The sequence below is a fragment of the Pristiophorus japonicus genome, unplaced genomic scaffold (assembly GCF_044704955.1).
Source record: "Pristiophorus japonicus isolate sPriJap1 unplaced genomic scaffold, sPriJap1.hap1 HAP1_SCAFFOLD_979, whole genome shotgun sequence".
NCBI classification, from domain to species: Eukaryota; Metazoa; Chordata; class Chondrichthyes; family Pristiophoridae; genus Pristiophorus; species Pristiophorus japonicus.
Window position 1 is genome coordinate 126,846 of NW_027254908.1, and position 11,872 is coordinate 138,717.

General features: G+C 68.4%; 1 protein-coding gene across 1 annotated transcript in view; it reads right to left on the reverse strand.

Annotated features, from left to right (window-relative positions):
• Positions 1-8,474, reverse strand: part of LOC139258429 (interferon regulatory factor 8-like) — a 32,258-nt gene extending 23,784 nt beyond the window's left edge. The window contains exons 1-4 of the mRNA XM_070874780.1: positions 8,298-8,474; positions 4,868-5,051; positions 3,176-3,276; positions 1,518-1,668 (exon numbers count right to left, since the gene is read on the reverse strand). Coding sequence (XP_070730881.1) covers positions 1,518-1,668; positions 3,176-3,276; positions 4,868-5,051; positions 8,298-8,474 — 613 coding nt within the window. The remainder of the gene's footprint in view (positions 1-1,517; positions 1,669-3,175; positions 3,277-4,867; positions 5,052-8,297) is intronic.
• Positions 8,475-11,872: the final 3,398 nt, after the last annotated feature.

The following is an 11,872-nucleotide window of genomic DNA, read 5'->3' on the forward strand; positions in this document are numbered from 1 at the left end:
TGTCCTGAAAGTGGGATTTCAGAACCAAAACAAATTGTGTCCCTTTTAAATTAGTAAGGCATATATGTGTCCCATTGAGAAACATGATCCTGGTGGGGCCTAGGCAACACTGATCGAGAACTACTCTGCCCTGGGCGGGGCCTAGACGACCCGAGTGGGCCTTTGCATCCCTGGATGGGGCCGAGACGACCCCGTGCGGGGCCTAGATTATCTTGGACGGGGTCTAGCGACCCGAGTGGGTCTTTGTGACCCTGGGCGGGACCTACACGACCCTGGGCGGGACCTAGACGACCCCGGGCAGGGTCTAGCGACCCGAGTGGGTCTTTGTGACCCTGGGCGGGACCTACACGACCCTGGGCGGGACCTAGACGACCCCGGGCAGGGTCTAGCGACCCAAGTGGGTCTTTGTGACCCTGGGCGGGGCCTAGGCGACCCTGGGCGGGACCTAGACGACCCCGGGCAGGGTCTAGCGACCCAAGTGGGTCTTTGTGACCCTGGGCGGGGCCTAGACGACCCTGGGCAGGGTCTAGCGACCCAAGTGGGTCTTTGTGACCCTGGGCGGGGCCTAGACGACCCTGGGCGGGGCCTAGACGACCCTGGGGGGGGCCAGACGACCCCGGGCAGGGTCTAGCGACCCAAGTGGGTCTTTGTGACCCTGGGCGGGGCCTAGACGACCCTGGGCGGGGCCTAGACGACCCTGGGGGGGCCCAGACGACCCCGGGCAGGGTCTAGCGACCCAAGTGGGTCTTTGTGACCCTGGGCGGGGCCTAGACAACCCTGGGCAGGGTCTAGCGACCCAAGTGGGTCTTTGTGACCCTGGGCGGGACCTAGACGACCCTGGGCGGGGCCTAGACGACCCTGGGTGGGGCCCAGACGACCCCGGGCAGGGTCTAGCGACCCAAGTGGGTCTTTGTGACCCTGGGCGGGGCCTAGACGACCCTGGGCGGGGCCTAGACGACCCTGGGGGGGCCCAGACGACCCCGGGCAGGGTCTAGCGACCCAAGTGGGTCTTTGTGACCCTGGGCGGGGCCTAGACGACCCTGGGCGGGACCTAGACGACCCTGGGCGGGGCCTAGGTGGCCCTGGGTGGGACCTGGATGATCCTGGGTCTTAGGCGACCCTGTGTGGGGCCTAGACGACCCTGGGCGGGGCCTAGGCGACTTGAGCGGGCCTTTGTGACCCTGGGCTGGGCCTAGACGACCGTGAGCGGGGCATGGATGACTCTGGGCGGGGCCGAGTCACCCCTGGGGCCTCGACAACCCTGTGTGGGGCTTAGGCGAACCTGGGCGGGGCCGAGGCTACCCTGGGGCCTAGTAGACCCGGGTGGGAGCCACGTTCAGACACGATTCAAAAGCGAGACCACCGCCACTCCCATTGGCTGTTGCCGGCGGTGACCTTGGGCCCTGTTACTGGTGAGGGGGGGCGGTCCCGGGGCCTTTCCCGGGGTGGGGGCGCCCTGGGCCTTTCCGGCCTGAACGCGCTGTCGGGAGGAGGGGCCGTGGCCCCCTGGGCTGTACCTTCTACGGCGGGGGTCGCGCTCCACTCCAGCGAGGTGCTTTCTCCGGAATCTTCCTCCTGCACGGACATCTCGGAGCCCGAACTGGGATCGGAGCTGCTGTCGCTCTCGGCCTGCTGGGAGTCTGGAGCAGGGCTGCCTCTCAATTCCTGCTGGGAAACAAGGGGAGCGAGGGGTGGGGGGGAGTTAGTCTCTGCCTTGCTGCGGGTACAGGCACTGGGGAGGCCCACTACCCACTCAGCCCCCTCAGCATCCTGTGTCCCACAGATTCCCCACTCCTCGCCTCGGCTCGAAACGTGCCCGCGGTTCGCCTCCTCCCCTCCCCCTCCTCCTCGAGTGGACAACACACAGCCCCTCCCCCGCACTCCTCCCCTCTCCCTCCCCCACCCCGCACACCTCCCCTCCTCCCCCCACCGCACTCCCCCCTCCCCCTCCTCCTCGAGTGGACAACACACAGCCCCTCCCCCGCACACCTCCCCTCCCCCTCCCCCCCGCACACCTCCCCTCCCCTTCCCCTCCCCCCCGCACTCCTCTCCCCCCCGCACACCTCCCCTCCCCTTCCCCTCCCCCCCGCACACCTCCCCTCCCCTTCCCCTCCCCCCCGCACACCTCCCCTCCCCTCCCCCCCCCCGCACACCTCCCCTCCTCCCCCCCACCGCGCTCCCCCCTCCCCCTCCCCCCCCGCACACCTCCCCTCCCCCTCCCCCCCCGCACTCCTCCCCACCCCCCGCACACCTCCCCTCCCCCTCATCCCTCCGCACACCTCCCCTCCTCCCCCCCCGGCGTTCCTCCCTCCCCCTCCCCCCCCCCGCACACCTTCCCTCCCCTCCCCCTCATCCCTCCGCACACCTCCCCTCCTCCCCCCCACCGCGCTCCCCCCTCCCCCTCCCCCCCCGCACACCTCCCCTCCCCCTCCCCCCCCGCACTCCTCCCCACCCCCCGCACACCTCCCCTCCCCCTCATCCCTCCGCACACCTCCCCTCCTCCCCCCCCGGCGTTCCTCCCTCCCCCTCCCCCCACCGTGCTCCCCCTCCCACTCCCCCCCGCACACTTCCCCATCTCCCCCCCCGCGTTCCTCCCTCCCCCTCCCCCTCGCACTCCTCCCCTCCCCCCCACCGCATTCCTCCCCTCCCCTCCTCCTGGAGTGGACAACCCACAACCCCTCCCCCGCACACCTCCCCTCCTCCTCCTCCCCCCGGACCCCCCCCCCCCCCGCCACGCGCTCCCCCCTCCCCTCCCCCACCGCGCTCCCCCTCCCCTCCCCCCCGCGCTCCCCCTCCCCCCCTCGCTCCCCCTCCCCTCCCCCCCGCGCTCCCCCTCCCCTCCCCCACCGCGCTCCCCCCTCCCCTCCCCCTCCCCCACCGCGCTCCCCCTCCCCTCCCCTCCGCCATGAGCTCCCCCCTCCCCCTCCCCCCCGCGTTCCTCCCTCCCCCTCCCCCACCGCGCTCCCCCCTCCCCTCCCCCTCCCCCACCGCGCTCCCCCTCCCCTCCCCTCCGCCACGTGCTCACCCCTCCCCCTCCCCCCACCGCACACCTCCCCTCCCCCTCGCTCCCCCCTCCCCCCCTCCGCGCTCCTCCCTCCCCCTCCCCCAATGCGCTCACCCCTCCCCCTCCCTCCCCCGCGCTCCCCCCTCCCCCTCTCCCCGCGGCCCCCCTCACCTCCTCCGGTGTGGGCGAGTCGGTCGCTGATTTGAGTTGCCTCACCGTCTCGTTGCGATTGACCTTCACTGAGCCCAGGTCGAGGCTGGAGGACAATTTCCCTGTGAATGGGGTCCATTAAACACACGTTAGACCGGGTACATCGTCTCGCCAGGAAACCCCCCCCTCGCCAACTCCTCCCCTCCCTCCCTCGCTCACCCCCGCTCGCCCCCTCCCTCGCTCCCCCCCTCCCTCACATTCCCCCTCACCCCGCCCCCACTCTCCCTCCCTCCCTCGCCCCACTCCCCCCTCCCTCGCATTCCCCCTCGCCCCGCCCCCGCTCTCCCTCCCTCCCTCGCCCCACTCCCCCTTCCCTCGCTCCTCCCTCCCTCGCATTCCCCCTCGCTGCCTCCCTCACCACCCTCCCTCGCATTCCCCCTCGCCCCGCCCCCACTCTCCCTCCCTCCCTCGCCCCACTCCCCCTTCCCTCGCTCCTCCCTCCCTCGCATTCCCCCTCGCCCCGCCCCCACTCTCCCTCCCTCACTCGCCCACTCCCCCTTCCCTTGCTCCCCCCATTCCTCGCATTCCCCCTCGCCGCCCCTCATCCTCTCCCTCCCTCGCCCCACTCCCCCTTCCCTCGCTCCTCCCTCCCTCGCATTCCCCCTCGCCCCGCCCCCACTCTCCCTCCCTCCCTCGCCCACCCCCCCTTCCCTCGCTCCTCCCTCCCTCGCATTCCCCCTCGCCCCGCCCCCACTCTCCCTCCCTCCCATGCCCACTCCCCCTTCCCTCGCTCCTCCCTCCCTCGCATTCCCCCTCGCCGCCCCTCATCCCCTCCCTCCCTCGCCCCACTCCCCCTTCCCTCGCTCCTCCCTCCCTCGCATTCCCCCTCGCCCCGCCCCCACTCTCCCTCCCTCCCTCGCCCCACTCCCCCCTCCCTCGCATTCCCCCTCGCCCCGCCCCCGCTCTCCCTCCCTCGCCCCACTCCCCCTTCCCTCGCTCCTCCCTCCCTCGCATTCCCCCTCGCCCCGCCCCCACTCTCCCTCCCTCCCTCGCCCCACTCCCCCTTCCCTCGCTCCTCCCTCCCTCGCATTCCCCCTCGCCCCGCCCCCACTCTCCCTCCCTCCCTCGCCCACCCCCCCTTCCCTCGCTCCTCCCTCCCTCGCATTCCCCCTCGCCCCGCCCCCACTCTCCCTCCCTCCCTCGCCCCGCCCCCACTCTCCCTCCCTCCCTCGCCCACTCCCCCTTCCCTCGCTCCTCCCTCCCTCGCATTCCCCCTCGCCGCCCCTCATCCCCTCCCTCCCTCGCCCCACTCCCCCTTCCCTCGCTCCTCCCTCCCTCGCATTCCCCCTCGCCGCCCCTCATCCCCTCCCTCCCTCGCCCCACTCCCCCTTCCCTCGCTCCTCCCTCCCTCGCATTCCCCCTCGCCCCGCCCCCGCTCTCCCTCCCTCCCTCGCCTCACTCCCCCTTCCCTCGCTCCTCCCTCCCTCGCATTCCCCCTCGCCCCGCCCCCACTCTCCCTCCCTCCCTCGCCCACTCCCCCTTCCCTTGCTCCTCCCTCCTTCGCTCCCCCCATCCCTCACATTCCCCCTCGCGCCCCCTCACCCCCCTCCCTCCCTCGCCCACTCCCCCTTCTCTCGCTGCCCCCCTCCATCCCTCGCCACCCCCCCTCCCACCCCCTCCTCCCTCCACACCAGCAATCAGAGAGCTGCTCACGTTTCGCCGTGTTGTCGTCCACGATCTTGTAGACTTTGTAGGGTTCGGAGATGTCCAGCTGGGAGCGCTGGGGAACCTCCTCAAACTCACAGCTCTTGTTCAGCGCGCACCGCAGCCGGGTCTTCCAGGTCGCTGGGTCCACCTTGTCCCCCTCCTTGTACTTTCCCTTGAACGTGGCCCAAGCCTGTGCAGAGAGAGCGCGGCCCGTTAACGGAGACAGAGCCACCCCCTCCCCTCCAACCACCCCCCCACATCCCAACATTATCCAGGGTCAGCATCACACTCCCAGGGCAGGTACAGGGGGTTAGATACAGAGTAAAGCTCCCTCTACACTGTCCCATCAAACACTCCCAGGGCAGGTACAGGGGGTTAGATACAGAGTAAAGCTCCCTCTACACTGTCCCATCAAACACTCCCAGGGCAGGTACAGCACGGGGTTAGATACAGAGTAAAGCTCCCTCCACACTGTCCCATCAAACACTCCCAGGGCAGGTACAGCGGGTTAGATACAGAGTAAAGCTCCCTCTACACTGTCCCATCAAACACTCCCAGGGCAGGTACAGGGGGTTAGATACAGAGTAAAGCTCCCTCTACACTGTCCCATCAAACATTCCCAGAGCAGGTACAGCCTGGGATTAGATACAGAGTGAAGCTCCCTCTACACTGTCCCATCAAACACTCCCAGGGCAGATACAGCACGGGGTTAGATACAGAGTAAAGCTTCCTCTACACTGTCCCATCAAACACTCCCAGGGCAGGTACAGCACGAGGTTAGATACAGAGTAAAGCTCCCTCTACACTGTCCCATCAAACACTCCCAGGGCAGGTACAGGGGGTTAGATACAGAGTAAAGCTCCCTCTACACTGTCCCATCAAACACTCCCAGGGCAGGTACAGCATGGGTTAGATACAGAGTAAAGTTCCCTCGACACTGTCCCATCAAACACTCCCAGGGCAGGTACAGGGGGTTAGATACAGAGTAAAGCTCCCTCTACACTGTCCCATCAAACACTCCCAGGGCAGGTACAGGGGGTTAGATACAGAGTAAAGCTCCCTCTACACTGTCCCATCAAACACTCCCAGGGCAGGTACAGCACGGGGTTAGATACAGAGTAAAGCTCCCTCTACACTGTCCCATCAAACACTCAGTGTGTGACCCACTGACCCTCACCCAATCCCCCCAACAGAAATGAGACCTTTCATCCCCTTTGTGAGGGCTGAATGTGACGCCAGGTCCCAGAGGGTGAATGGTCAGTGTCCCACCATCGGTGGCCGGGCCTTCAGCTGTGCAGCCCCCAAGATCTGGAACTCCCACCCGAAACCAACTGACTCTTTCCTCCTTGAAGGCGCCCCTTAAAACCTACCTCTTTGACCAGGTTTTGGTCACCAATCCCAATAGCTCCACTGACTCCATCCCTCTCCCCAACTCCGATCTGAGGCTGAACCAGACTGTTCACAACCTAGCCGTCATATTTGACCCTAAAATAAGCTTTCGGCCACATATCCCCAGCATAACTAAAACCGCCTATTTCCACCTCTGTAACATCGCCCGTCTCCGCCCCCTGCCTCAGCTCATCCGCTACTGAAACCCTCATCCAATCCTTTGTTACCTCTAGACGTGACTATTCCAACGCACTCCAGGCTGGCCTCCCACATTCTCCCCTACGTAAACTAGCGGTGATCCAAAACTCGGCTGCCCCCGTGTCCTAACTCGCACCGAGTCCCGCTCACTCATCACCCCCTGTGCTCACTGTCCCATGTCCTAACTCGCACCGAGTCCCGCTCACCCATCACCCCCTGTGCTCACTGCCCCGTGTCCTAACTCACACCAAGTCCCACTCACCCATCACCCCCTGTGCTCTCTGCCCCGTGTCCTAACTCACACCCAGTCCCACTCACCCATCACCCCCTGTGCTCTCTGCCCCGTGTCCTAACTCACACCCAGTCCCACTCACCCATCACCCCCTGTGCTCACTGCCCCCGTGCCCTAACTCACACCCAGTCCCACTCACCCATCACCCCCTGTGCTCACTGCCCCGTGTCCTAACTCGCACCCAGTCCCGCTCACCCATCACCCCCTGTGCTCGCTGCCCCGTGTCCTAACTCGCACCCAGTCCCGCTCACCCATCACCCCCTGTGCTCGCTGCCCCGTGTCCTAACTCGCACCAAGTCCCGCTCACCCATCACCCCCTGTGCTCGCTGCCCCGTGTCCTAACTCGCACCAAGTCCCGCTCACCCATCACCCCCCTGTGCTCACTGCCCTACACTGGCTCCAGGTTAAGCAACGCCTCGATTTCAAAATTCTCATCCTTGTTTACAAATCCCTCCATGGCCCTCACCCCTCCCTATCTCTGTAATCTCCTCCAGCCCCACAACCCCCCGAGATGTCTGCACTCCTCTAATTCTGCCCCCCTGACCATCCCTGATTATAATCGCTCCACCATCGGTGGCCGTGCCTTCTGTTGCCTGGGCCCCAAGCTCTGGAACTCCCTCCCGAAACCTCTCCGCCTCTCTACCTCTCTCTCCTCCTTCAAGACGCTCCTTAAAACCCACCTCTTTGACCAAATTTTGGTCACCTGCCCTAATTTCTCCTTATGTGGGTCTGTGAAATGTGTTTAGTTTGTGTCTCAGACTATCGCTGTGACACGCCTATGGGAGGTTATAGGCGCTATATAATGGTTGTTGTTGTTAAAGTTGGGTCTGAAACCGTTGCCGAATTATTTCCGATCAACGTAAAGTTAACTGACCCCAGGGCTGAGAGTCGCGGCCTGGATTTACACAGGCACATAAGATCCAGGAGCAGGAGTCGGCCATTCGGCCCCTCGAGCCCGCTCCACCATTCAATAAGATCACGGCTGACCTTCGACCTCGGGTCCACTTCCCTGCACTGTCCCCATATCCCTCGATTCCCTCAATATCCACAAATCTCTCGGTCTCTGTCTTGAGCCTCCACAGCCCTCTGGGGCAGAGAATTCCAAAGACTCACCACCCTCTGAGTGAAGAAGTTTCTCCTCATCTCAGTCCTAAATGGCCGACCCCTTATCCTGAGACTGTGTGACCACTGGTTCTAGACTCCCCAGCCCGGGGGGGAAACACCCTCCCTGCATCTACCCTGTCAAGCCCGGTAAGAATGTTGTATGTTTCAATGAGATCACCTCTCATTCTTCTAAACTCTAGAGAATATCGGCCTGGTCTACTCAATCTCTCCTCATAGGACAATCCTCCCATCCCAGGAATCAGTCTGGTGAACCTTCGTTGCACTCCCTCTGTGGCAAGTATATCCTTCCTTAGGTAAGGAGACCCAAACTGTACACAATACTCCAGGTGTGGTCTCACCAGGGCCCAATATAATCGCAGTAAGACGTCTTTACTCTTAGACTCAAACCCTCCTGTACTTGTGTTGCGAGTTATCGGGGGCAGGGGAACTTACCTTGAAAATGGCAGCGTCCTCGTCGTGCCTGTAGTCTTGCTTGCCTGCGTGCTTCCAGGGGATGCGGAACATTCCCAGCTTGCGGTCCTCCCAGACCAGGCCCGGGTACAACCCACTGTCCACCTGCTCAAACATCCATTGCTTCAGCTTCCGGGTACACCGCACTCGCCCACGCATCCTGCACACCGCGGGAAATAAACAGGGAGACTGGCGATGAGACGGACAGCCGCCCGGGTCCTCCCGTCACCCGCCCCCCCCTCCCCCGTGACACGCCCCTCCCGTCACCCGCCCCTCCCCCGTGACACACCTCCCCCCGTGACCCCTCCCCCCGTGACACGCCCCTCCCGTCACCCGCCCCTCCCCCCGTGACCCACCCCCCCGTAACACGCCCCTCCCGTCACCCACCCCTCCCCCCGTGACACGCCCCTCCCATCACCCGCCCCTCCCCCCGTGACCCACCCCCCCGTGACACGCCCCTCCCATCACCCGCCCCTCCCCCCGTGACCCACCCCCCCGTGACACGCCCCTCCCATCACCCGCCCCTCCCCCCGTGACCCACCCCCCCGTGACACGCCCCTCCCGTCACCCGCCCCTCCCCCGTGACACACCTCCCCCCGTGACCCCTCCCCCCGTAACACGCCCCTCCCGTCACCCACCCCTCCCCCCGTGACACGCCCCTCCCATCACCCGCCCCTCCCCCCGTGACCCACCCCCCCGTGACACGCCCCTCCCATCACCCGCCCCTCCCCCCGTGACCCACCCCCCCGTGACACGCCCCTCCCATCACCCGCCCCTCCCCCCGTGACCCACCTCCCCCCGTGACACGCCCCTCCCGTCACCCACCCCTCCCCCCGTGACACACCCCTCCCGTCACCCGCCCCTCCCGTCACCCGCCCCTCCCGTCACCCGCCCCTCCCCCCGTGACCCACCTCCCCCCGTGACACACCCCTCCCGTCACCCGCCCCTCCCGTCACCCGCCCCTCCCCCCGTGACCCACCTCCCCCCGTGACCCACCTCCCCCCGTGACACACCCCTCCCGTCACCCGCCCCTCCCCCCGTGACCCACCCCCCCGTGACCCACCTCCCCCCGTGACCCACCTCCCCCCGTGACCCACCCCTCCCGTCACCCGCCCCTCCCCCCGTGACCCACCCCCCCGTCACCCACCCCTCCCCCCGTGACACACCCCTCCCGTCACCCGCCCCTCCCATCACCCGCCCCTCCCATCACCCGCCCCTCCCCCCGTGACCCACCCCCCCGTGACACGCCCCTCCCGTCACCCACCCCTCCCCCCGTGACACACCCCTCCCGTCACCCGCCCCTCCCGTCACCCGCCCCTCCCGTCACCCACCCCTCCCCCCGTGACACACCCCTCCCGTCACCCGCCCCTCCCGTCACCCGCCCCTCCCCCCGTGACCCACCTCCCCCCGTGACCCACCTCCCCCCGTGACCCACCTCCCCCCGTGACACACCCCTCCCGTCACCCGCCCCTCCCCCCGTGACCCACCTCCCCCCGTGACCCACCTCCCCCCGTGACCCACCCCTCCCGTCACCCGCCCCTCCCCCCGTGACCCACCTCCCCCCGTGACACACCCCTCCCGTCACCCGCCCCTCCCGTCACCCGCCCCTCCCCCCGTGACCCACCTCCCCCCGTGACCCACCTCCCCCCGTGACCCACCTCCCCCCGTGACCCACCTCCCCCGTGACACACCCCTCCCGTCACCCGCCCCTCCCCCCGTGACCCACCTCCCCCCGTGACCCACCTCCCCCCGTGACCCACCCCTCCCGTCACCCGCCCCTCCCCCCGTGACCCACCCCCCCGTGACCCACCTCCCCCCGTGACCCACCTCCCCCCGTGACACACCCCTCCCGTCACCCGCCCCTCCCCCCGTGACCCACCCCCCCGTGACCCACCTCCCCCCGTGACCCACCTCCCCCCGTGACCCACCTCCCCCCGTGACCCACCTCCCCCCGTGACACGCCCCTCCCGTCACCCGCCCCTCCCCCCGTGACCCACCTCCCCCCGTGACCCACCTCCCCCCGTGACCCACCCCCCCGTGACCCACCCCCCCGTGACCCACCTCCCCCCGTGACCCACCTCCCCCCGTGACCCACCTCCCCCCGTGACCCACCCCCCCGTGACCCACCTCCCCCCGTGACCCACCTCCCCCCGTGACACACCTCCCCCCGTGACACGCCCCTCCCGTCACCCGCCCCTCCCCCCGTGACCCACCTCCCCCCGTGACCCACCTCCCCCCGTGACACACCCCTCCCGTCACCCGCCCCTCCCCCCGTGACCCACGCCCCCGTGACCCACCTCCCCCCGTGACCCACCTCCCCCCGTGACACACCCCTCCCGTCACCCGCCCCTCCCCCCGTGACCCACCCCCCCGTGACCCACCTCCCCCCGTGACCCACCTCCCCCCGTGACACACCCCTCCCGTCACCCGCCCCTCCCCCCGTGACCCACCCCCCCGTGACCCACCTCCCCCCGTGACCCACCTCCCCCCGTGACCCACCTCCCCCCGTGACCCACCTCCCCCCGTGACCCACCTCCCCCCGTGACCCACCTCCCCCCGTGACACACCCCTCCCGTCACCCGCCCCTCCCCCCGTGACACGCCCCTCCCGTCACCCGCCCCTCCCCCCGTGACCCACCCCTCCCCCCGTGACCCACCTCCCCGTCAACCGCCCCTCCCCCCGTGACACACCTCCCCCCGTGACCAACCCCCCGTGACACACCCCTCCCGTCACCCGCCCCTCCCCCAGTGACACACCCCTCCCCCCGTGACCCACCTCCCCCCGTGACCCACCCCCCCCGTGACACGCCCCTCCCGTCACCCGCCCCTCCCCCGTGACACACCCCTCCCCCCATGACCCACCCCCCCGTGACACACCCCTCCCGTCACCCGCCCCTCCCCCGTGACCCACCTCCCCGTCACCCGCCCCCGGTGACACGCCCCTCCCGTCACCCGCCCCTCCCCCGTGACACACCCCTCCCCCCGTGACCCACCCCCCCGTGACACGCCCCTCCCGTCACCCGCCCCTCCCCCCGTGACCCACCTCCCCGTGACACACCTCCCCCCGTGACCCACCCCCCCGTGACACGCCCCTCAAGTCACCCGCCCCTCTCCCGTGACACACCCCTCCCCCCGTGACCCACCCCCCCGTCACCTGCCCACCGTGACACTCCCCCCGTGACACGCCCCTCCCCCGTGACACACTTCCCCCCGTGACCCACCCCCCCCGTGACACGCGCCCCCGTGACCTGCCCCCGTGACACGCCCCTCCCCCATGACACACCTCCCCCCGTGACCCACCTCCCCGTAACACGCGCCCCCGTGACCCGCCCCCCGTGACACGCCCCTCCCCCTTGACACACCCCTCCCCCCGTGACCCACCCCCCCGTGACCACGCCCCTCCCGTCACCCGCCCCTCCCCCGTGACACACCCCTCCCCCCCGTGACCCACCCCCCGTCACCCGCCCCCCGTGACACACCTCCCCCCGTGACCCACCACCCCTTGACACGCGCCCCAGTGACCCGCCCCCTGTGACCCACCTCCCCGTGACACGCGCC